The sequence below is a fragment of the Crocodylus porosus genome, unplaced genomic scaffold (assembly GCF_001723895.1).
Source record: "Crocodylus porosus isolate Cpor-Errol unplaced genomic scaffold, CroPor_comp1, whole genome shotgun sequence".
NCBI classification, from domain to species: domain Eukaryota; kingdom Metazoa; phylum Chordata; order Crocodylia; family Crocodylidae; genus Crocodylus; species Crocodylus porosus.
Genome location: NW_017728926.1, coordinates 3281997 through 3308699, shown reverse-complemented (window position 1 = coordinate 3308699; position 26703 = coordinate 3281997). Strand labels below are relative to the sequence as shown.

The 26703-nt window shown below is 44.4% G+C and overlaps 1 protein-coding gene across 1 annotated transcript in view; it reads left to right on the top strand.

Moving 5' to 3' along the window:
• AJAP1 (adherens junctions associated protein 1) overlaps positions 1 to 26703 on the top strand; it is an 81981-nt gene that overhangs the window by 44250 nt on the left and 11028 nt on the right. Inside the window, exons 2-3 of the mRNA XM_019541188.1 lie at positions 11695 to 11782; positions 17024 to 17266. Coding sequence (XP_019396733.1) covers positions 11695 to 11782; positions 17024 to 17266 — 331 coding nt within the window. The remainder of the gene's footprint in view (positions 1 to 11694; positions 11783 to 17023; positions 17267 to 26703) is intronic.

Here is a 26703-nt window from a genome sequence, read left to right as displayed (position 1 = left end):
AACCACTGAGAGACATGGAGAGTGGCCTCATGTCCTGTCACTAAACCCTGGAGTTGCCCATAATTCATTTTCCCTGAAATCTGGAAGGAGATGCATCTTACGGCACTGCTGGCAAAGGGGATCGTTGCTATACATTCTGGCTTGAGCTTCACTCCGTCTATTAATGTAAAGGTCTTTGTGAGTAAAACCTGTCCATCTAACCTGGTCTGCTTGCTGCCTAGTCCATAGAGGCTCCCAGTGTGAGGAGCTGTGTGTTGTCTGGTTCTGAAATGTACCCTCTTATATGCCTAATAGTGCCAAAGGTGAAAGTACAGTTTGGTGGATACCAGGCCAGCCTGAAGTTGAGGTCTTGGCTCTATCCCTGACTTGCTTTGTGGTTAAAAGCAAATCACTTCTCCTCACTGCCCCTGTGCTCCTGCACCCAATGATGACTCCACCTATCATTAGTGACCACTGCCCGGGCCCCTCTTCCCCCTCTTCTCATGACGTGGGCATCAGTCCCTTTTAAACTAGTGAGAACTTTTGCTTCTTTCCTGAGTTCTTACCTGAATCCCCCTTGAGGCTGAGCAGGAGCTGGGAAATGCTGAGCACACGCTTCTTTCTGTGTACCAGTTTGTAACATGATTCTTGGCTTGTAGCTGAAACCCTGACGTGTGTAACCCATGCCAGCACCCTAAGGCTTGGTGATGTGCCAGATTTGGGGTCCTCAGGGTGCTGGGAGCCCCTCAGGAAGACTAAAAATAAACAAGCTGAACATTTAGATGTTTGGGATTTTTCCCCACCCCTTTCCCTTTCACCAGCCTTGCTTACCAACCCCTCCCCACTCTCCCCACCGGGTCCAGTGCTGTAAAACCAGGGACACAGGTGCCGGGGAAAATCAGCTTCTCATGAGATGACACAGGTTCTCCCCAGTCCTGATGCCTGCTCCCTGGACAAGTTTCAGCTCAGTCTCCCCTGGCTGGAGGCTGATTCTCTTCCTCCTCTCTCTAGGGCTAGAGCTGACTCCTCCCCACCTTCTCCTCTTCTTTTCCCTTCCCTCAGCTTTTATGGCTCAGTAGCTGTTACATGTGATATTTCAACAAGCGACCAGACTGGAGCGACGTGAAATTGAGGTGCCAAACTCCCAAGTGCTTCCAGAACGTCAGCGTCCCGGCCAGTTCCTGTCTCCTCTAGCTCTTGCTCCCTGGCGACTCACAGCATTATCTCTAGGAGTTAACCGAGTAGATTTAACCTCCTCCAACCACTTCCTGGCATAGGTAGCTTTCATGACGCACGAAAGTCAGTAAGGGAGAGGAAACCTCAGACACCTCTTCTCTCCAAGTAGCCTGTCACCCGGGCTACGGACAGACATTCAGAAAGCCCAAGCTTGAATTGATTCAATTTTTGCAGGTTAGTCTAACCTGCAGAGAGTGAGCCAGTTTGCAAGTAGATAGACATTTGGCACATGCCTGCAGTGGCTCAGGCCAGAAGCCCTGGAGTGCTAGAGCAACATTTCCCTTCCAGCAGGGAAGCTGAGCTCGCTGGGGCATGGCCAGGCCTGAGGAGGGGTTTAAATCCCTACCTCATCCTGCAGGGTTTGGAGGGCAGGGGAAGAGGGAGCCTCTACTGGGGGGTGCGGAGAAGGAGGGGAGAGCTCTGCCCGCTCCAGTGGCTCTCTGACAGCTGGGAGCAATCCCAGCACACAAACTTATTCATTTTTTGGCAGGGTCCTGGGCTTAGCCCACCATGTTACTTAGTAGCCTCCACTAATTGGGGGCTAGCAGGGACAAAAAAAGAACTGAGTATGGGGGGGGGGGGGCAAAAAATGACTAAAGGATGTGGAGGTGGTCAAAGGGTCAAAGTAGAGCACCCGAGACAGCACCTACCAACGCTCAAAGGTGGCCAGAGAGCCAGCGACTACTGCCCGGTGGTGCTCTGTTCGGAGATGAGAGCGGAGAACCCAGGAATACAGCCCCACAGTCCCCGGGGACTCACCCAGCCAGAGCCTGCTTCCTGGCATAGGCAGGGCCGGGGGGCATTGACCAGGAGGTCCTGGCACACCGGGCTTTTGCGCCCCAGAGAGGAACTCTTCCCCCTCCCCCCTCTCCCCACTGCTGCAGGGCAGGGAGAGGAGCTCTGTTCAGTGCTGGAGGAGGCTCTTCCCCCTCCTCCTCCCAACCCCCTCCACTGTGGAGTGGGGAGCGGGCACAGCAAGGCTGCCCGGTCCCAGATGGGGACTCTTCCCCAACCCGCTCCCTTGGGATGGGGAGAGGGGCTCTCTTCCATGCTGGGGAGTACTCTTCCCCCTCCTCCTCCACCACGCCAACAGCCCAGGGGCGGGGGCAGGGGGAGGGGGTGCTCTGCGCAGGCTGCCGGGCCCTGGCCCCATTAAGGTGAAGGGGGCAGGGAGAAGGGTTAATTCCTCCTTCCATCCCTTCTGCCGTGCAGCTGGGGTCTGCCAGACCCTGGGGCCACTGCCACAGCCCCCTCCCCCCTGTTCCCCACTAGGCTGACAGGCAGACTCCTGCTGCAGTGGGGGAGGAGAGAAAGGAGGGAAGAAGTAACCCCCTCCCTGCCCACTTTGCCCTAACGGGACCATGCTGCCCAGTGTCTCGCCATGTCCCATTCCTGCTCTGGCTAGAGACCCAAGGGGAGAGGCCAGCCCAGCTCTGGAGCAGAGCAGAGCCCAGCCCGGAGAGCATGCTGAGATTCTGGGGGAGCCTGATTTAATTTAAACCAGCAAGGGGTCTGAGACAGACATTGCATAAACCGGTTTGACCCAAATCAGATAAGTCTGATACTACATTCAACTACGTTTATCTCACACTTGTTTCATACATTTTGAAACTGGTTTATGTGCACTGAATGTCTGTTCTGTTACAGGTTAAAACCAGTTTCTGATCACTTAAACTGGTTTATGTGTAATATCTGCTCCTAGCCCTGAAAGCATCCACTGCTCCATGGTAGAAGCTCTCCTTGGGGCAGTGTGCCTCTGATAGCAGTGCCAGAAGGCAGGCCCCACACTTGCTCTCTCTGGAGAAAGCTCCTGATGAGAGGTTCGTCTTCACTGTAAATGAGAGAGGCTGGCCTTCAAACACCACCAGAACAAAACACAGAAGGATAAAACCTAAATGAAGAGCCCAACCATGTCTAGAAAGTGGGCTGAACATCTCAAATGCTGAAGTGAGGATGCGAAAGGTCCTTCCTTCAAGGGAAAAGAAGACATACAGACATGGTGGGCATCCTGCAAATGGGTGTTCATGGTAGTGGTGGAGAGCAGTAGGGCCTGGGGGATTTATTTGCTAGAACTACGTTATTTGTCCTTTTTCCAGCACTTAGCCCCAGGGAAAAGCAGGCTGGGCCAGCACCTGGGGCCTTGACAGCAGGCCTGAACTGAGACAAGCTCAGAGAATTTCTTAAGTCAAAACGGTTGAGAATCTGGGGCTTCTTGGAGACAAACACAGTAAGACAGCTTGTATGTGGAGCGGGACAGAGTCTGCCCTAGCAGACAAGCAGAAGCTGAGCCAACTTGCTGGTGATGCGCTGGGTTCGGGATGATCTGCAGCAGCTCCCATCTTGTTAGAGCAGGAAAGAGGGAGTGCGGTTCTCCATAGACTCTACTAGTGGCAGCTACAAGATGGGTATTTCCTTGTGGACAGCTGAACACTAGTTTTGAATGGGAAGGAGTGGCCTTGGTGTGGGCATGATCAGTGTGAGCAGTGCATGTGCTGCTTATGATTCACAGTGTTGTCCTTTCAGATACGGCTCCAGTTGCTCCCTGGAACTGCCAGGTCTGTCAGCCTGGAGATATTTTTTGAGTTCATAAAGCAAGTCTGCCTTGTGTACCTTTTTTCTATAATTTAAACCCATTCCCATCCCCCCACCCTCCCATGAGGAAGTCAATAAAAATTAATGCTTTCCTAGCTGAGAGGAACCTTTCTGTTCTTGCTTCAGGGATATATGTATATTTTAAATTTTAAACGTGTTTTTTGTCCATAACACTATTACATTGTATTCTGTACAATTAAAGAAACAATGGCTCGAGGTAGAGGGATTATCAATTTACATCAGTCTGCAGGGGCTGTTCTTATTACAAACTACAGCATTGCAACTATCAGGGGGGAAAACGAAAGCCTATCGATTGATTTATAACTTGCTGATCCATCTGTCTCTGGCTATAATTCCTTGTATAATTTTTCATTATATGCATGACAGCCAATTCTCAGCCGCACTGAGACACAATGTGCAATCACAAAGAGCCACTAAATGTGCTCGAATAATAATGCCTGACAGTAAAAGTTTGATGGAATCCAGAAACAGCTGGGAAGTCGCTGGAACCATCCTGAAAATGAAATACAATGGCTCGCTTCCTAGAAAGAAATGTTGATCTGGCCACAACCAGGGGCCAAAGCAATGAGGCTCAGGAGAGTGGCTTCATTGCTGAACCACTTCACTGTTTACCCCTCTCATCCTCTGTATTTGCTGTGTCTGTGAACTGAGGAGTGACTTGTGCTGGAGGTGTCTGTAGAGCCTGACTGAGCAGGACTTCCTATTTCATGCAAAACCTAAGCACTGCTGTGATAATGAGAATAATACAGGGACAGCTGAATCGATAGGGCAACCCAATCAGCCGGCACCTAGCAGCGATGACCCTTCATATTTTGGCACTGCGTCATACACGGCACAGATTAACCTGTGCTGATGCTCTGTTAAAAACATTTCCCAGTAGGGTCGTGAATGGATGTTCATCCAGAATTCAGTGGACTCGGCCATTATGTCAGCTTTGGCTGTCAGCACAGCAAGATCATGGCCCGTGGGCACAGCTGGGTTAGGGAGCCAGGAGAGCAATGGGTTGCACTGCACCTTGCTATGTTGTAGGCTCAGTCAGTGAAGTTAGTGAACGTGGACATGTCATGAGAGGCATGCCTCTTTCAGAGCCTGATCTCTGTGTTTCCCTACGTAGTATAGGAAGTTCCCCCTCCACCGCCACTGCTAGTGACGCTACTGAGGAAACCTGTTCCTGGCATTGACTAACTCTTGGGTCCGTGGTTTATCTCCTTCCCTGCTGATACGACAGCCAGATGCAACGTGCCTCTAATTCTGCTTTCCAGCCCTGGGCTTCTTATGCATCACTGCTTTCCTGTTACCAGCTTTTCCCAAACAGCAGAGCTTCAAAGCTTGACAGCCAGGCTCTCCAGCGCATTCCTTCTCTCCCTCTTTCATGCATGAACACGTGACTGGAGTTTTGTCAGATTAGACCCTGAATATGAAGCTTTAGACTCGCACCCAAACATCTAGATTATACAAACCAAGATCAGGAGATCTACAGAGTAGACTGAATGTCTTCAGGAAAATGACAGAAAGCTGCTTGATTTTGTGGCAGCCCTGCCTAAGCATCCACGGCAGGGTGCTGCGGCCCCATCATCTGACACCCTTTCCCCGCCCCAGGTCTTGCACCAGGGCTCTTGCAAAAGTCAGAGAGAGGCTGCTCGCATAGTCTGTGGGCTTGCAGGCTTCCGCCTGAAGCAGTTCGGTGGCCTGCGTGGCACTGGACTGGGATAAAGGAGCCACAGCAGGTGCCCGTTCAAAAACTGTTTCAAAATGAAATCTCATGCATCGCGGAACCAGTTAATCTCTAAAGTGCCACCATGCCCTACCTTCTGTCTGACTTCAGATTAACTCAGCCAACCGCCTGTACTTCAGACTGGACTACTGAACTAATCTTGAGAGTTGACTGAATTTTTTCCCATCAAAAGCATGGCTTGTCGAAACATTGTGAGGTATTTCAATGTATGAGTTAAATGTGCACATGAGAATGTAAACCTACCTTTTTGTTTGTTGAATACGTTAAAGGCAACTCATTTCTAGTTTAACTTTATGTTTGAAATATATTCAGTGTGAGTACTGCCGTACTCTTATCCATGATACTGGGATTGTATTTATGGCTGCGCTTGGCCAAATAAACAAGCATAGTGTTATTTTCCAAGCAATTTTATCTGGAAAGTTTTTGTTTTTATTTGAAGTTTCTTTTTCTCCCAGTGAAAACCTGAACATTTGGATGCTGTGTGTGGGGAGAGTGGGGGCACTTAATTGATATCTTTCTCACCATTTTCTCCATTATTCTCTCTCTTTCAGGACAATTTGAGTTGGGGGGGAGCAAAGGGGAATGGGAGGGGAAAAATCCCAAATAGCTAAATGTTCAGCTTGTTTATTTGTTTCTTAAATTAAAAAAGCAGAAAAAAATCTGCAGGAAGTTAAATGCAAAAGACGATCAACATTGTCTGTGCCCCGCAGGCTGTAATGCTGGAAATCTGGTGCTTCTGGGAGCTGTGAGGAGCAAAGTATGAAATGGAGGAAATGTACAATGGGAGCAATGGGATCCCACACTACCAATTATACAAAACAAAATGCAGAGCAACAGAAACTAAGTGCCCATAGAAGGGAGTTTATGAAAAGAGGGGGCAGGGAGCAAGAAGGTAAGGGATATACAAAAGAAATGAATTAAAACCTGCAGTTCTGGCCAGCTTCCCTCTCTTGCCTGCCATAACTGGGTGCTTCTATTGCACTGAAAGTGGGGAGAAATCTGGCTGAGAGAGGCAGGCAGGAAGGGCTAAATGCTCCCCTCGATCATCACTGAGCATTTTCCGATTGTGCGAATTGCCAGATTTTGTTTACTTCACTTTTGAGCTGATGACTTACCTGCTGCTCCCTTCTAGTGTCTGCTCATGACAGGGCATCCTGTATCTGCCTGCACCCCATCCTGCACTTTTCTCTGCCATATTTAACAAACCAACTTCAGAGTGTGTGTGTGTTGGAGGGAGGGTGGGGAAGGGGGAATAATGATCCCATTGTAAGCTATCATTATCTGAGCAGCGAATGTGTTGGTGAATCGGGCTAGCAAAGGTGACCTTGGTTTTATTATATTAAACCATCAAGGTTCACATTTCTGAGTGTTTGATTTATACTTCGAATACATCTTGGCAGAGGAACCTGCTCCATTTCCTAAAAAGATATCACTTCTCACTGACACTTTATATGTGCTAGGGCCAGATTCAATGTTTTATCCTTGCAATGCAATGTTAAGTAAATGTTCCCCTCCCCCATTAGACTGCTAGATGCAAAAGTAGGGTGCTGCAGTAGAGGGCTAAATAAAACAAGATAAGTAATAACAAATAGCATGCATGGAGCATAGTTGCTTAGATGAGCAAAGTATAAATGCTGAGCCATACACATACCTGAATAGCTGGAACACAGACGGCCAGATTCTCAGTTGATATATAATCAGGGTTGTTCTGTTAATAGAGTGGCTCTGCCTATTGACACCGGCTGAAGATACATGTCTAAGGCTTTGGTGCAATTCAGTGAAAGAATGAATGCCCTACCAGAGGGGCCTTTGAAAAGTTGGCGTTATACCACTTTGAGTAAATGCCATTGACCTCATTGAAAATAGTTGATTAACATGAATAAGGGCTGCAGAATCAGAAAGAAATAAAGGAAGCAAGCAAGCTGCATAGCGACTGCTCTCTGTTATGACACCTCTCATGTTGAGTGAAGTGAAAAGGGCGTTTTCCATCTCTCCTCGGAAGTTAAGAAATGTCACAACAGAGATCAGCTGTCAGGTATTGTTACAGCTCTGCAGTCGTGCTGAGTTTCTGTCTCCCACACTTCTTCAGGTTGGAAACAGCTTTCAATGAGGCTTTAGGAAAACTAGTAGCACTTTGAGCATGTTGGGGATCAGGAGGGCCTGAAAAGCTTCATGCTCTAATGAAGTGGAAACTGATTTAAACAAGACACGGGCAGACGCATTGTCCTTGTGGGTCTGGGGAAAGTGTATGCCAATGACTGGCCCTGAGAGGAAAAGGGTATTCTCAGCCGTGGTCTTTCCCTGGGGTGCTCCTGACTCTGCTGAATATTGCAGCCCACACTGTTAAAAGCAAGTCAGGCAAGTAACAAAATATATGCACAGGCTTAAAAATGAAAAATGGAGGCAGTTTGCAACACCACCAACACAACTCGTTAAACATGCAAGTCAGGATTGTTGGTGCTTTTACATCCAGCATCATACAAGCAACAGGATTATAATGATGGTGGAATATTTTACACGGCTGTTGTACTTTGGAAAAAGGGAACGGCAGCTGTACCTAAGGCAGCTATTGATTCAGTAATGCAGTGTTCTTCAAGAGCAGTTCATCTGCAAAGCCTAGATTGGATGCCACATAAAAGTTTAAAAGGTGCTTTTGATGATGTCATGTTAGAGCTAGGGGGAAAGATAAAATCCATTTCAGGGTGGTATTATAGTTGTTCACTATTATTTTTATAAGGGTAGCACCAAAGAGTCTCAGCTAGAGGGGAACCTCAGGTTGACAGTGCTGTGCAGAGAGACGGCCACTCATTGCCTCAGATAGTTTGCCATATAAAAGATACATCCCAAAGCAAGAAGTCTTTGAGGAGGGAGGAAGGAAGGGAGAACTAGTGGTACTGAGTAGGCCTATGCGAAGTGGCTAGTATTAGCTTTGAATTCAGATTCGGCTGATTCAGGGGACGCTGATTCGATTCAGTGATTCGAAACACTGTCCCAAATGGAATCGACCAAATCTGATTTGGAGATTTGGCTGCTGCTGAACCAGCCGAATCACACAGGTCCCACCCCCTGCTTGCTCTCAATGGCTGCCATACCCGCCCTAGCTCCCTGCTCTTTGAAAAAAAAAAGCCCTGACTCACTGGCTGCTTCCCATTGCCACGCTGCATATGTGATAGAGCCACGCTGCATATGGGGCTCTGTCACAAGCCCCCCGACCCTCCCCTGCTCTCCCAGTGCCCCCATGGAGGCCCTGCCCACCCCAGCTCTGGCCCTTTAAAAAACAAAAAAACCCTGGAGAATAGGTTCAGGTTAGAGATTAGGAGGCACTGTTTCACTGTTATGGTAGCTAGGATCCAGAACAAACTTTCTAGGGTGGTGGTCCTCGCTCCTACCTTGGGTAAATTCAAAAAGAGGTTGGATGAACACCTGTCTGGGATCGTGTGATCGTAGCATGTGTTCCAGCCAGTGGTGGGGGGTTAGATTAGATGATCTATTTAGGTCCCTTCTGACCCCTAACTACTATGAAACTATAACCTCTATGTACACACACACACACTCATTTCACTGTCACGCTAACATTTATTTATTTATTAAAAACATCTTTTACCCGAGTAATACTCTTAGAGCTCTCACATCTGTTTGTAAAAAAAACCAACCCAACACATCCTTGGGCTGAGGCCATCAAAATCATTTCATTACAAAATTGCAACTGTAATGCAGTTCAAAACCACAAACATACTGTACATGGAGATGCTTTTGTTTCCAAACTATTCATTAGGAATGATGCACAAGCCAAAATTATAGCCTGTGAAAGGTGAATTAAAAGAAAATGAGCCTGTCCGACCTTCTAAGTGATAGCACTTAGTGCTGTAATTATTATCTATAGCTAATCCTTCTCCCACCGCAAGATTGTGCAGAAGTTTCCTTTTCCCTCCAGAGATATCTGTCTTTACATTTCTTCCGTCCTTCATGCTTAATTCAGGCTGACAAGGAACAGAGTTGAGAGGATAGAAAATGAGAGCCTGGATTATTTTCTATAATGCAAGATGGAGAACGAAGTCCCTCCTGTCTCCTGGCTGCTCACTGACCCCACGTGAAATGATTTGGGAGGCTGTGTGTGTCTGTTTTATACTGGAAAGGTACAATGTCCTCAAACCCACCCTGGCAGTGGGCACTTACTGGCAGCCCTGTTGCCAGTGTTCTCCGTGAGGCTGAGATGAAGAGAAATGAGGTGCACTGCATTCTTGCATGCTTTTGGCTAGGGTGGAAGAAGTCTGCATTGCCTTGTCCTTTGTGAGGCCTTTGATAACCTGGGTTATCCTTGGGGGAGCTGGAAGAGGACTGATGCCGTATGCTTCTCAGCCCAGGCTAAGCCCAGAAATGCTGAGATGCAGTGGAGTTTCTAGAAATAAAGTGATTTTCCCATGCTCTCTCCCTGCTCTGGAAGGCAGTCTGTCAGTCTAACTAGTGTGACTTGCATGGGGAAGCCCAGTGACAAAGGGTGATATGTTGGCACAGCCTCTTCATGCTGGAGAGCCTCCATGGAGGCCTATGACTGGGTTCATACCAAAGCAGGACTATGGGGTGCTACATGGTATGAGCCCTTAGGGACAGACATCACACACAAACCATTTTTAGTGATCAGAAACTGGTTTAAACCTGTAACAGAACAAATGTTCAGTGCACATAAACCAGTTTGAAAATGGCTGCAACCAGTTTGAGATAAACCTGGTTGAATGTAGTATCAGACTTAACTGATTTGGCTCAAACTGGTTTATGCAATGTCTGTCCCAGACCTTTTGCTGGTTTAAGCTAAATCAGACACCTCCAGCATCGCAGCATGCTCTCTGGACTGGGTGGGGCTCTTTGCTCCACAGCAGAGCTGGCCCCTCCCCTCTGCTGCCTGGCTGGAGCTCCAGTAGACACTTGCACGCACAGCAGGGTCTGCTGGCTTCCCCGTGCCCCCCTCCTCATCTCTCACCACTCACTGCTTAAGCAGAGATCCCTTCCTCCTCTCTCCCACAGCACGGACTGTAGCCAGCATATGGTATGTTAGCTAATGCTGTGTAAAGCAGATAGGACAGTGTCCACTTAGGGCCTTTTGGAGGTAATCAACAGCTCATATGGTGATGTCCCTGCATTCCTTCCTTTGGAAAAAAGCTGTTTAAGAAAAGCTTGTAATGAGCAAGACTTTGTTTTCTGATGGGGTGTTCAATGCTGATAACAGAGCTGATAAATGCTCTGTTATCAAGGAGGGGGACCCCTCCCTGGCCAAGCCCCCCTCAGCTCAGCACTGTACAAGGGAAGGGAAGGCTGCTCTAGCCCCCCCAGCTTCTCGCCTGAGCCACTGCAGGTATGTGCCTGCATGTCTGAGATGTCTGTCTGGTTACAAAACTGATTTAGCCTAGCCAGGTTAGACTAACCTGCAAAGAATGTGAATCAATTGAGGCGTAGGCTTTTTGAATGCCTGTCCCTAGCCCAGAAGGCTAGGCCTGTCTGCAGTGCTGTAACAGGGAGCAACCAGACACAATCACTTTGGCAGGGCAAAGGCAACCCCAAAGAGTGGATCAGAGATGCCCAGAAATCAAAGGAGACTGAAGAGTGAAGCATAAACTTGCTGGCTACTAGGAGCAAGGGGAGAAGAAGTGGGTGATAAAGAAGCAACAAGCAGAGCCCCGAGAGCTTGTTGGCAGGAAAGTGCAGAAGCAACAGTAGAAACCTTCAAACTCTAAGGTTAGAAGGTATAAGGACCTTCCCAAGCAGTAAGCTTGGTTGAATCAGAAATGGGAGTCTTCTGAGTATGTCTGGGATAACATGGCAGGGGCAGGCTCAGGGGCAGGCTCATGTCTGTATACGGGGGCAGACTGCAAGGTACAGAGTTACACAGCCATTTCAGGGGCCAGCAGCAATATCCACCATCTCAGTGTTTGAATCCTGATGTCATCCTGCCAGTCCTAATGTGGAATTAAAGCCCCGCCTGTTGCTTGGTCTGCCTCACAGGATGGTGAAGATGTGACGTGGGTTCAGCACCAAGGTCCTACTGAGTAATTTGGTTGCAGGTGGGGTTTTGGCTCATTGTTCTCCTGGATCCCTTCCGCTTCCTATTGCTACTCTCTTTTGGTTTTTCTTCACAGGTCTGGCAGTCCATCAGATTATCACCATCACAGTGTCTCTCATCATGGTCATAGCTGCTCTGATAACAACTCTTGTGTTAAAAAATTGGTAAGGTCTGTTGTCCATCTGCTTGGCTTGAGTGTTGGGGGTGCTGCTGGAGTGTGTGGAAGGGGCAAGACTGGGAGCGGGGGCAGAGCTAACAATTTCAATTGTGAATTAAAAAAACCCAACATTTCAGCTATTAGATGTAAGAGCAGGCTAGAAATTATGGCTTAAGCTGAACTGTTTAAAGAAGGCAAGGGAATTTGGGCTGTATGCTTCCATTGAAATTCTGTGTTTGTTTATCGCCCCTGGGCTACTTTGATATCCAAGTCTTATTATTTATTTAAATTCTTATTTAGAGTTTGGCATCATGCCCATCACCATCACAGGCAGCTACATTTGCAAGACTGAAAAAAGTCATCACCCTCCAAACAAATATCTGCACTGTTAGACACATTAGACAGGTTTGAAATAGCACACACTCTCATGATTCCTAAAACAAAGGGCCAAAAAAGCCTCCACATTTGGGATTGTGCATATTGGCAGAATTGAAGACTTCAGCTTAACTTCCTAGCTCCCTTTGGCTTTCCCACTGCCATGATATAATATTGCACCCTCTTAGGTTAGTTGTTCCTGAGTACTCTAATAGCAGCCTCTTCTCAGGAGACCAGGATAATTCACTCTGTCCTGGGCTGCCTGACTTTTTCTCTGGCTTGCTGTTTGGGCTCTGAAGTCTTGCCTGGGTCTAAGCCATTCCTTAAAACAAAAGTTTGGTTTAGCATTTAATAATGATGTTTCCTGGCCTTTTTTTTACAACTCCAGGGATTGAAACTCACCTTCTGAGCCTCCTGAATGCTGCGAGTTTTACATGCTTCACATCCCCTGGAGTGTCCATGGGCTCATGTTCTAGCTTAATTTGCTCTCATTTATTCGTTAGCATCAGCTATGCATATGGTAAAATAGGTTAGTCCTTTGCTGCAAGCATTCCTGACTTTACCTATTTTCCCAGAGAAATTGGCCTACTTTGAGGTCAATGCTGCTGGGTGTAATAATACTACCTACCGCACCTCCGGGATAATCCGAAAAACTGCAGTCAAACTCTGCTTGTCTCCAATACCATTCTTAGTCCTCTCATCTACCTGTAGTTTTCTCCTCCAGCAAGTATGTTCTCTAATAGCTTCAAAGCTTAGCTGTCTCATCATGTAATTTATCCATACGATCCCAATGCTTTCTTCAGGATACTGAATAAAATCAGGGATAGAATCTAGAAATAAATCAGAAAGTTGGGGAGTAAGGAATCCCCTTATCAAAGAGGCATAAGAAGAAAACCCCTCCATAGGTCTGTCTATTATAAATATATGCTCTCGTCATGGGGAAGGTTTTGAGCAAAATGTTACAGCTGGATTTTGAGTCTTCATAAAGTTTGTACAGTTCTTCTAAAACGAGAATGGGTAAAGATACAATATTTTCAGAAGAAGCATTTCTGACAGTGGTGCAGAAATATATTTCCCATAACCAAGACTTTTGCAAGTCAGTCATAATTTTGGAAGCCCCAGTTTTACAAAATACACCCCTCAAATAAGACCGATGTCCTAAAAGTACCAAGCAAGTGCCCCTCCTGAAAATCAGTACATGCACTTTGGGATTATACTGCACATAATAGCAAACCACACTATTGAATCCCACAGAAATCAGTGAGACTTACTGACATGCACAGAGATACCCATGTGTTTGAATGCTTTGTTATCTTGGAGGGCATCACAAGCTAGGGATGGGGCTTCCAGACCCTGATGGGACAGGCAGAGAGGCAGGACAGGAGAAGGATGGGTCAGGGTTAGAGTTTACTAACTGCCTATTTAAATTAAATGAATGAAAAAGCAACCACAATCCATATGAACGCTCATGCATAGGTGTGGCTTGATCTTGAAGAGGTTTATGGATTTGGCTTTGTCAATAATAATCGAAAAGCTATCCAGCCTCTTGGTGTGGAGAACCGATCTAGAATAGACTGTTTTGGGAAACTTACTTTTTGGCCAGTAGGTCAGCACCACAAGGACAAACTATTTTTTTGGCATTTTAGGTCAGACACATCCAGACTTTCACTTAAAGTCCACTGAAGTCAATGGACCCCTGATGCCAGTGAACTTTGGGCAAAATCCCTAATCCTGTAATTAATTGGGGTTTAATTCAAGGGTTCATTTTCATCCAGACCTGTTCACGGTCTCTCACACTGAACTGACTGTTTTAGAGGGTATTAGCTTCTTCTGACCATGTGTTACAAAGAGTGAATTGAACCCAGTTTTAAATATCTCTCCTGATTTGTAATAGTGCTTAAAGGTAACAGAAGGCTTATGTCCAATTACTATAATTCAGGCATCTCTAATGTAGGATGGCTTCTGCAAGTCAGTCAAAGTGCGTGTATTTTCTACTTACTTTTTACAGACATTTTCTAGTGTCCACTCATAGAAAGAATTCATATAATAAAAGTGATTGATATGTCTTAGAGATGTACCAATACTGAGAAAGCCTTGGCGAATACTTGCTCACATTGTATGGGAACAGGCTTTAGCCACACATATGCCTCTTTTCTATCACTTTCTTTAAATACCTGTGCAATGCCACCTAATTTAGCTGATTAATCAGAATTAATATGCATAGCACAATAATATCAAAGACTCAGAATGTGATCATTATAGCATGTAAAGAAAAAATTGGGGGATGGGAACTTTGGACAACTGCAGATAAATAAATGGAAGAAATCTCACTCAGTATAAAAATCTGCTGCAGCATGCAAAAAGAGCCTAAATTCCTGTGTCTTTGTGATCTATTTGCTTAGCTCTAAAATTAATCGAGTTGTATTTTGAGTCCTCAGGTATATTATAGCCACAAAGGAGGCAATGTGATGGAGTAGTGAGACTTATAGGCAGGGACACCAGAGACACTCAGTCTTTGGCAGCATCAGGCACACTGTTTTCACTGCTTTAAGGTTATGTTAATAGTCTATCCACCTTGCAAAGCACTTTAAAAAGAGGGGATGAGTGGTGACTCTCTGTTGTGCAAAGTTTATAAAGAATTGTGCCATTTCTCTATTATGGGCACTGACTGGTTTTGGTAGATGGTCCCTTCCATTTGTGAAGAGGTTATCCTGTGCACCAGCACATGCATTAGTGATGGACCCTTGGATTTGCCCGAGGCTATAACTTGATTCGCTTAGACGCTTAAGCCAGCATTGGGTCCAGCAATAGAGTAATTTGATGGGATGTGCTACAGCATTTACAACAGTCAAGTAATTAACTCTCATTCATCCTTGAGTTAGTTTTTAGGCACCCAACTTCCTCAGGTACTTTTGAGGTCCCACTTAAAACCTAGAGCCAGCATTACCAAACCTATATGAAGAACATTATGTTCTTAAATAAATCCACATTTAGATATTTCATTGGGTGGCTGGACAGAGCCATCTTGCAACCTTGCATGCCATTAAATTCAGTGCTAAAAGTTAGGAAACTAACAGCTGTCTTTCAGGGTTGACATACTGTGCCATGGCAGCAGCACCTTTTGTACCGACTGCCTCCTGAACTGTAAGCAATGTAGACACCTCTGCAGGGCATTGCAGGCAGGCCAATTAGCACTGCTGAGTGACAGTGTTAGTTAGCCAGTCCCCATACTAGTTAATCTGCCCCAGGATAGGGTAGATGTGGCTATGTGTGGGGAAGGCTGGCCACATGGAGTAGGAGGACCCATTTTTTTTGCATTAGGTGTTAGGAGTCAAGCACGGGGTTGAGGCTGGGGGGTACGCAGGAGGGAACAGTAGTATCATGCTAGGAAGCTCTAACAAGCTGGGTAGTAACTGGTCTGTACTGCGTGTGCAGCAACTGCCCTAGTTTGTACTTACATTTCCCTTGAAATTCCAGAATGAAACTTCCAGGTCTTGTTCCATGGGAATTAAACATCAGTGACTCAATGATTTCTGCACACATCTGGAGTCTGAGGGTTTCTCTGTTGAGTGAGGTCTTTCTTTTATTGGACCAGCTTTTGGGCTCCGAGTGCTCTTCCAACAGGTCCCGAAACTCTAGTATAACAAAAAAGCCATTTCCTGAAGTTATTTGTCACGGTAAATTTACCCCTTTGATGCTTCTGAGGGTAGGAACAGATGTGGCTTGGGGTCACATTTGTGCCGCCATAAAATTTTTATGTAACCATACATGATTTTTCTGACCAATCATAATTAATCCGCACAGCTCAATAATATCAGAGACTCAGCATATGATCAATATGGCATGTAAAGAAGGAATTGGGGGAAGGGAACATAGGACAATTGAAGATAAATAAATGGAAGAAACCTTACTCGGCTTAGAAATCTGCTCTAGTATGCAAGCCTAAATTCCTGTGTCCTTGTAATCTATTTCCTTAGCTCTAGTGTTAATCAAGTTGTGTATTGAGGCCTCAGGTATGTTATAGCTACAAGGGAGGCAATGTGATGGAGTGGCAGGCAAATAGACTTCCCTATCCTTTGTCATGCCACATCAGTGGAAATTCAGTGGCGTGACAAAAAATAGTGATAAATTCTGTCTCTTTATAGTGGAGAATATCTGTTAGCTCTGTGGCAAGAGCCTCCAGGCAGCCCAAGCTGCCTGCACTCTGCAGCCAACTTGGGCAGGTGCTCTGGGGGCTTGAGACTTACAGAGGCACCTTGGGGAATCTCATGGTGCTGCTTTATAAATGGGGAAATCGAGGTTCCCCACTTGCAGAGACACCTTGGGATCTCCAGGGGTACATTTCCTTAAGTGGGGACAACTTGCAGGTCCCAGTTTAGAGGCCCAGGGCCCTGGGATGCCCTAGTGCCCCACGTCTCCATGCCAGGGACCTGCTTACCCAGGCCAGCTGGAATCTCTGAGGGTGGATCTGGGTAAGCAGGGAAAATCCAACTACATGTGCCACTTCATGGCACAGCTGATCTGCTTCATTCAGCAACATCTATTTCTAGCCCTAGAGTAAAAGGAGTTAACTTGCTTATTCTCTCTGTGGAAGGAAGGCTCTAACACTCTGAAAATAAGGGCATGCTGCTTTTCTCAGTAATTCTTTTAATAATAAAGGCTTCCATTTAACATTTAGATTTGATCATTACAGGGTAAATAAAGGGTGATTGCTTGATTGTGGCTGATCTTTCCAAACTGCCCACAAATTATAATCCAATATTGAATGATGTATAATTAATAACAGATCATGTAATTCTTTCTTCAAGTGTCACAGATATATTTGGAGTTGTATTTTTCTTTTCTTCATTTTTTTTTTTAACCCACACCTCAGTTGTGCACAAAGTGGTAACCCCAGGAGAAACAGCCACCAGCGCAAAATCAATCAACAGGAGGAGAGCTGCCAGAATCTGACGGACTTCACCCCAGCTCGTGTGCCCAGTAACCTGGACATATTTACAGCTTATAACGAGACACTGCAGTGCTCCCATGAGTGTGTCAGGACAGCTGTGCCTGTGTACACAGAGGAGGCATTGCACTCACCAGGGGATTATAAAACAACGTTCAATGGAAACAGGTAAGACAGGCATTGATCACAGTTCCCGTGCACACTTACAGACTCACGTTTATTTGCATTAGCTATTAGTCTCATTTTATTAATTTTACCTATGGAAGAAATTCTAGGGAATAATAAAGCCAGCAATGACAAAATCCATCTTAGGAAGAGTATGGCACAGAGAAACTCCAGTTATTATTTAAAGCCATAATGTGCCTCTTCTTTTTCCAAATTAACTGGTCAGTTAGGTATATTTGCTAGGTGTCACTTTGGTTTGGTTTGCACGACCTGCTGTGTAGAACCACTAATGCAAAACTCACCCTCCAAACTAAGGACAAGCAATTACTCAGAGCCTTTGTGACCAGCAGGCATAGGACTTAATATTTATATTGCTTGTCACATGGCAACTCTAAGTAGCGGAGCTATTGTCCTTGCAATGCCAGTTGGCTTCACCTTGAACACATCTTGTTACACTGTGCTGGTCTGTAGCACCACACATTTTTCAATTCCCCTTGCTTACTTCAACAAAGAAATCTACCTCAAATTTGTCTTCTGGCATTTATATGCTGCTTTTTAAGCAGCATCTAAACAGCTGTTCAATTTCAAATGAGGAATTGTGATTAATGAAAGAATAGATTGCATGAATGAATCATGTGAATCATGTTATCTGGTATGAAATAATAATACATTAAGCAAGGGAACACGATGGGACTTTCTAGATGGAGGGATTTTAAAAATTGGGACATCATTCTGTCTCTTGTCTGTATGGGAAGGGAGGTTGACTGGAGAACTCGGTAAGTGACCTCTTTCCACTGCAGATACTAGCCTTCAGTCAAAGTTTAATTGCATGGGGCACTGGTTCTGATTTAGTTGTGGGTTTTTTAGGAGGAACTATTCATTAATGATTGGTGCAGAGATTTACCTAAATCGCTCCACACAGTAAATGTGTTTGCTGTCAGATGAAGAAAAAAACCCTGATGACTTTTAATGAAGGGGGGAAGCCCCCCAAAACTTCTTCAAATATATAATCTCATTGAACTGTAAGTGACATTTAATGCACAGAGTCCTTATCCTAAGTGCATGAAGAATAGAAGCCTAAACTAAAGCCATTGTAAAACACTTCTTTTTAAGTACCTTTGCGTGTGTGTGTGCGCACGCACATGCGCGTGCATGACATTTGCTAGTTGCCATATTCTGGGGTTTCCACAGGTATTGGGAGGCAAAGAATTGGCAAGGATTTTCAAACCATTTCATTGAGTGTATGTATATGTTGGTTTTCACATGAACTCCAGCCAACCAATGCTGGGACATGAATGGGAGCATTTTGTATCTGTTTTCTTGTCTTGTCTGTGTTTTGTTTGGAACACTGGCAATGTCGATTTTTTGCACTGCTTTTAATACCGTCCCTGATATGTGAGCATTGGTTGGAAGTGGTTCATTGCTTTTTTGTCTTAAAGTAATGCTTTTTTGGGAAATTATTGGCCTCCACAATTCTCCTTGAAGCCCAGTTGAACCAGAGCAGTCACTTCCTAAGTAACTAATGAGGGCAGTCCCATTAGTCTACCAGCTGGCTCCCACAAACACTGTATTTTTCCAGGTGAGCCACCTTGGTGTGCTATAGCAATGCTGAGGTAACGATTATGCCCTGTTACTTACACCTGGGAACAGGAAACACGAGAAAAGCAGTCCAAGGGAAAAGGAGCAAGAGGAGAAATACTTTAAAAAGAGGGAGATACTGTGATCCATGTTTGGACTACAACTTCCTTTAGTGGTTTTCAACCTTTTTTCATTGGTGGACCCCTAAAAAAATTGTAATGGAGGTGTGGACCCCTTTGGAGATTTCTAATGGAGGTGCAGACCCCTTTGAATTGTAAGTATGGATATTCATATACTTCTGAGTGATCATAATAAACTTTTGTGGACCCCTCAGACATAGTCTTTGGACTCCCAGGGGTCAACGGGACACAGGTTGAAAACCACTACCATAAATAATTGGCTTGGTTCAGAGTTACTTTATTTCATTTATGGGATGGGGGACAAAAATGGCATCGCAATTCATCATCATCTTCCTGGTGCTAGCCTGATTTTGCAAAGGCCAATAAGCCTATCCAAAGCATTATTTTAGAGATTATTTTTTCCCTTAAAAAAAAAAGCAAAAAAAAAAAGCTGATTTTGGCAGCAGGCCTGACTAGGCTTGCTTGTTGTGTGTTATGTACCAGCACGCGCAAGCCCATTTTTCTGCTCGCTGCAGACCCTCTTCTTCTGATCGGCATCTTATTCCTGTGGCCTTTGTGTCTGAGAAATGGTTTGAAATCTCCTGCTGACTGGCCGAAGTCTGTTTTACTTCCTGGGGGCAGGGCAGACGCCATGTGGCTATTTCCTGGTACGTACCACTCTTAAAAACTCTTTTCTTTTTTTGACCATCCCTGCTCTTGTACCGCTGAACGTTTCTATGTGTAGCTAGGCCCCCTTCACCAATGTATCCCTTGTGTAATGCTAACCAAATAGTTGATTCTTGTATTTGACTTGCTTAAGTTAGCCTGTTTAATAGATGGTAAATGTCTTCTGCATTAAAAGGAAGATTTAGTATCAGGAGACCTTTACTTTTATCCTGAAATAGAGATGAGCATGAACTGAAATTAAAGAACATAGCCCCTGATTTCATTGGAGGGCATATGTTAGAGGGCAACACCAGAATGCCCACATGCAAAAATGCTGTAAACATTTGAGGTAGCTCATCTCTGGATCCAAATTTTGGCCCACCGTAACACCTCCTTTAGGTTTAACAAATGATGCTAATTTCAGTGCTCTAAAATGGCTTCCTTTAGCGATTAACCCTGTGTTGCATGCCAGATAGTCTACTTCATACTAGTGACCACACATATTCTATGCATTTTCCATCAATTTTCCAGAGCTCATCTGTCTGGGATTTTGGAACAAGCAATGTTTTCATGCTTTCACTGCAACAGTAGCAGCAAAACCTTTCTTTTTCCTTCTGCAGAAAACCATATCTACCATCACCTATTCTGCCTGTGTAATCTAGGTTCAAAGCTTGGAGAAAGATGCAACCAAACTAATACAAATATATTTTTAGGAGATATTTTCTTTTTTTTTTTTTTAAATCTTGTGCCATTTCTTCCTCCTTGTCTTTCTTTTGAAGGTGGCATTGCAGGTAGCAGTGGGAGGAAAAGCAATTAGGATTAACTATATGGCATTTTAGTGTAGGGCAGCAATGCCAGTTTGAGCTACACACTCAGGCAAATTAATTGGTCAATCCCAAATCCCTGCTGTAATGAATCACGTATTCACTCTAAATGAAATTTCCAACCGTCCCTAACTGCAACTTACTCGGAATAGCCTGTTTAACATTATGCTCAGCTATTGAACACAGAAATGTAATTAGATTAGAATGGAAAGAGAATAAAAAGTTAATGGTCTCTGTTGCGGCTTGGTATGGTTGTGTCTGGCCAGGCAAGGTGAAATGCACACCTGTCCATGTGCATTGATTAGGGTGGGAGATAACAGAGAGAAAAATAGTTTATCAGGATTCTTAGCACAGTCTATCTTCTTTGTCTGCAATAATATAATTATCATGCACATTAAAACCACGCTCCTTTTGCAGTTCAAAATACATGTGGCAACCGAGAACTTCTCTTATGGCTGGAGGATTTTCATTTTTATTGTGGCAAAATCTCTGTACCAATCAGAGGCAGATGGACGGAAGACATTTCCATCGCATTTGTAAAACAATATGAGATACACATCCCATTTTGTAAGTTATGCCCTCTGTGATAGCACTGGGCCCCAATTCAGTAGAGGCAACAACTCTTTTACCACATGTGCAGATATTCTTTTGTGGTGATGCAGGATGACAGCCTGGATTGGCCAAGCCTCAGTGTCATTAATGAGGGGAGGCAAGTCAAATAATGAAGCTCTGAACTGCAGTTCATTCATTTTTGTATGGGAAACGTACCCCAAATGCCATGCCTCTTATTTGCCAAGCAGTTTTGTCTGCAGCATATTTCTAGAGGAGACCCTCACTGAGTTCCACTGGGGAGTGTTTGAATTCAGATCAGATTTTACTTCATCCAAAAAACTAAAACATGGGCTGGTTCAGACCCAAGTTTCATTATAGTCAGCCCTCCCTGCCCTCCACCTTCAATGAGAAAGAAAGAAGAGTCTTCAATTCGGGACTTCTCCCTCTTGTTTGTTTGGGTTTAAAAAAAATTATTTCAGTGCTATTTAATCCCAAATTGCACACCTGTTAGGCAGCTGTGATGAGGCTGGAGACACTGTTCTCCCTTGTTACAAAGGACAGACATCTGGCAATGGGTCTAGACTACCTTAAAGCAGATCAGATGTCAGAAAAAAGCTTCCTAACTGTGAGAACTGTAGGACAATGGAACACGCTACCTAGAAAAACAGTGGCATCTCTTTCACGGGAGGTTATCAAGAAGAGGCTGGATAGTAATCACACTGAGACAGTATAGGAATAGCATATTTTGCATCCCTGCAAGGGGTTGAGCTAGATGATCCTTGAGGTCCCTTCCAGTTCCCTGAGTGATCTGGGATGACATCCTGGCTCATTAAAGTTAGTGTGAGGATTCCTCCTCATCCCTCCCCTTTCAGTCCCTAACAGTATATTTTATAATTGCAACAGCCGTGTCTGTTTTTACTCAGAATAGATGCTGATGCTTCTGTCAGTGGTAAAAAGCCCAGGAAGGGTGAAGGAGAACATAAACTGAAAAGCTGATCTAAGTACATTTCCTTTAGAACAGGGGTTGGGAACATTTTTGGCCAACATTTTTGGCCTGCAGCCTCAGCTTGTAAGATGTTGGTGTGCCAGAGGTGGGCAGCAAAGAAGCCTCAAGCGACCCAATCATTGTTGTAGTAGCGGAGCCCCAGACCCTTTCCCAATGCCTGAGTGCCAAGCAAAATGCCTTTGTGCGCCATGCTCTGGCACACGTGCTGGGGTTGCCTACCCCTGCCTTAGAACCACAGACTTCAATATTAGCTTCGAACTACAATTCACCAATGGCCATATAGAAGAATAGTGTCAATTGACTGCCCAAAATCCCTACATAATAAACTCTGTGGCTTCCACGAACTCTGCCTTCAAGCAATGAAAAATGTTTTTAATCCAAATATCCCCAGCAACCCTCATGTTTAAAATAGAAATTAAGTAAAATAATTACCTCCGGGACACTGTCTCCTATAGGAAATCTATGAAGCTTCTGCTGGTATTTATTGAGGTTTTATAAAATTCTGTACCAGAAATTAAAGCCTCAATTCTTTTCAGTAGGTTTTTAAAAATAATTCCATGGCAAGTCTGTCATGCTTTGTTAAAGTCTTAAAATTTAGCATCGTTTTATTTTCATGGAACCCATAAAATGTCTATTGACATGCTCTGGAAAATCTATAAAAAATTTACTTGGAACATTAGGCCTTTAATAATATTTAAAATATTAATAAAGTCCTGGAAGCTGATGTTGCATTCCATTAATATTAATATGATAAGACTTCCCCTGCAACAGATGCAAGGCTAATCCTAATTTTAAGCTATACACTCTTTGCATGCTTGCATATTTTTACAGGACTGAAATCATTTTAAACATGTTTTTCTAAAATAAATTTACTACATAGATTTCACTGGCATGTGGATGCTTTTGTCTGAGGATGGTCTCACAGTCTGGATAACAGACGAAATTACCTCCAGACTGAAGCAAACAAAATGTCTTTAAGAACCAGTGGAAAAGTTGTTTATTTTTCTCCCTATGCTGGTTATTTTTCATGCACATTTGTTTCTGCCTTGCAGACACGTCTGTCCTGACTGGAAGGAGGAACTATCAGAAATACTGTGTGATAAGATTTCCAAGGAAGATTTGTAGCACTCTGTTACTTTGACATTTTTGGAGCTCAGCCTTCACACTTTTAGGCAGAGGTGCTATAGAAAGCATTAGTCTAACCTGCAAAGCTTGAACTGATTTGGAGGTGGATAGACATTCCCTTTTCATTCTAGAAATGCAGACGCCCCTTCCCTTCCATAGCACTGAGTTTGGGAGGGTGGAGGGCATGGCCAGGCCCCTGCAGGATGCTCTGATTAGGGAGAAATCCCCCCCGACACACACATCCAGCAGCCCAACAGGGAGTTGATAACACAGTGTTTATCACCCCTAACTCTGTGTTTATCAACCCATTAAGAAAACAAAAGCATCTGTCATTAGTTCAAGCTCTTCTTAAACAACTTTTTCCAAGGCAGGAATAGAGGAACATTGCCAGGTACCTGTTGATTAGCTCCAAAAAGCCCTTAGTCACCACATTCCTGTCTGCCTTTGTTCCGTCTCATACAGCACAGGCCGTACCCAGCATGTGGTATGCTAGCTAATACTGAGAGGGCTCTGTGGAAGGCAGAGGGGAGGGGGGAATCCCTGCTTGAGCAGGGAGTGGTGAGGGGGAGGGAGAGAACAGGAGGAAGCCAGGCAGACCTTGCTGTATATGCAGTCTCTGCCGAAGCTGCAGCCAGGGAAAAGAGGGGAGGGGCCAGCCCTGCTCTCTGAAGCAGAGAGCACCACCTAGCCCAGAGAGCATGCCAGGATGCTGTGGGACTCTGATTTAACTTAAACCAGGAAGGGGTCTGGGACAAAAGTTTCATAAACTGGTTTGATCCAGATCAGTTAAGTCTGATTCATTCAACCAGCCTTATATCAAACCAGTTTCAGCCATTTTCAAACTGGTTTATGTGCGCTGAACATCTGTTCTGTTACAGGTTTAAACCAGTTTCTGATCACTTAAACTGGTTTATGTGCAATGCCTGTCCCTAGCCTAGGTGCCCAGCTCCCACTTATTTTTCAAATACCCCTGAAAATTCCAGTTGAATCATTTAGGGCCAGGGAATGGCCTGCATGCAAAAGGCTCTCCCAATTCACATGAGTTTGCAGCATCAGGATTTTATCAGGACCAAATTAAATATCTTAAGGACAACATGCTCATGGAATGAATGGCTTGGTTGCTTGTACTGGGTGAGATATTTCACTCATGAATCATTCCTTGTCATTACTGTTAGTCTGTCCAGTGACAGCACAGTGTAAGTGCAGGGAAAAGCTGAGAGGTTGAGACTGCAACTGCCTCTTATTACTAGTACTGAAAGTGATGGAAAATCTACTTAGGAGTTCTTACAGACCCCAGCTGTCTGCTGTACAGGTGAATATCTTCACTGCAGGATTTTATAGTACTAGTAAAGTAGCCTGAAGGTGACTGACTCAACTTTAACTGGTTGCACTCTATAGCTGGAAAATGTTGCTAGCGAAAGCAAAGTCCAGTACATAAAGGGCCTAGATTTTTCTTTCCTTTCCTCAGTGCCCTTGCACCTCTTTCACTGAGGCTCTGGAGCATAGACGGAATGGAGCACTGGATCAGCATGGTCATGGAAAGTTGCATGATCCTAATTGCCAATAGGTGGTTGTTAGAAAATAACGTCTCCCCAGCTACTTTCATTTAGGGAATCAATTCCTACACTTCTGGTTGGTAGATTGTTATTGACATCCCAACTTGCAGAGTCAAACCAAGGCACAGATAGGGGAAGAAGCTTCAGGGGAAGTTAAGAGTCAAGAAGAAACAGAAGGGTCATGTGGGTTTTCACAGAACTTCTGTGGGTGAGTCTGTAACCAGGAAAAGCTCAGCTTGTTCCATTATGAGTGGAGCCTTTGGGTGCCTTTCTGGGAGGAATACATCTGAAGAGTATTTATGTAAGGAATAGACCCCTTTTCATGCATCAAAACCTCTATTTAGAGGGTCCAGGCAGTGCTTTAAGTGGTCCATCACCCTAGTTCTAGTTCTCTGCAGTAAGGGAAATTTCTCTTATGGTGAAACGTCTGTTGAATTCTCCAGCAGATTTGCTGTGCATGTGCTCTAGCCCCTTTGGACTGCTTGCTGGTGGTAAAAGTCACCCTTATGCACAATGCAACCTATGTGCTTTCTTTATGCTTCAAATAGTGTATTTCTCCCTCTGCCAATATGATAGCAGGCAAATTTGCCAGCAGCAGAGTTCCCCAAACTCCAGTTATAAGTGAACACTGAATTATTAAATGCAAGTATTTCTACTGGGCAGCTGATTCTGACAATTTTGCCCATTTAGACTAGGCAAAAAAAAAGAAAGAAAAAAACCCCAAACCATGACCTACACAGGTTGAAGCCGAAATTCTGATATTATATATTCGAAACAACATGAATTACTAATAGTTGTGAGCAACTCAAAGGCTGAAGCTTGTTCACATATAAAATTATGGGAATATGTTAAGACAAAAACAAATAAATACCATTAGTTGAGGATGTACAGCCCAAGAAAGGCTGACATTTGACAAAATGTTCACCCAGTTCTAATTACGAACCTGAAAGTCAGGCCCACTTTGTGAGTCTCTAAGGTTTGCTAATCCAATAGAAATTTCTAAGGTCTAGTCCATATTCTACTATTTGGTGCAATTTTTGAAAGTCAGAGTGTGCTGCTGGTTTTTACCTGGAATAAGACATGGCTTGGCTGCTTTGGGTAAATTTCATTTTGACTTTTGGGGTTGGTTCAAAAATCAGAGCAAAGATCTCATTGACAGAAGCTGAATCCAGAAGGGTGAACTGAAATCTGATGTGGCTCTTGTCCTGAATCCTGGCCTCTTGCTCTATTTGACAAAAATAGTGGAATGAGATCATAGAAAATTCTATAAGGCACTTCAAGTGCTGACCTAGTTTGCACAAATGGTATTTTCTGAATGCAATAAAAATATTATCTCTAGGAGTACCTTAATTAAATAACAATTTTACATAGCTATGTAAATGTGAAGCATCATGATTATATAAATGACCACTTGAGATTGCAAAATACTAGTGATAGGATAGATTGGATACTACCACAGCTTTTGCACTAGGAAAAGATAAGTTCCAGGACTGTACAGGATTTCTCTGCTTTGAAAGCTGCAGGCAGTTGCTGTGATGTCCTCATTCTGCCTAACAGCAGTAAATGTTTTTGTATTAATATTAGCAGATAATGAGTCATCATAAAACATCCAGGCTTGTCTTATGAGAAATAATAGTGCTTCAAACATAGACCTGCTAACAGAGATTAAGTATTCTAAAGAAACTAGTTAATTAAGATTTCAGTTTTACGTGAGACAGAGATGATATTTGGAAAGTCGTTCCCAGCTGCTGAGTTGGATGGCTTGTGTTAGAGACAGGAAGGAGAACAGGACAAAGCCACCAAATAAATGGTTTTGATAAAGATAAAGAAAAAAGTAGGATTCAATGAATACCCAGACCTACCAAAGATGGAAATAGCTAAGAGGTCTTTGGCTGGGGGACCAAACTCTGCTGTCTACTTTGCTGTAAAGAGGCTGCAGAAGCTGGCTTGGGATGCTCCTCAAACCGATAGGCTAAGTGCATTAAAACGCCTGAGCCTGAATCAATTCAATTTT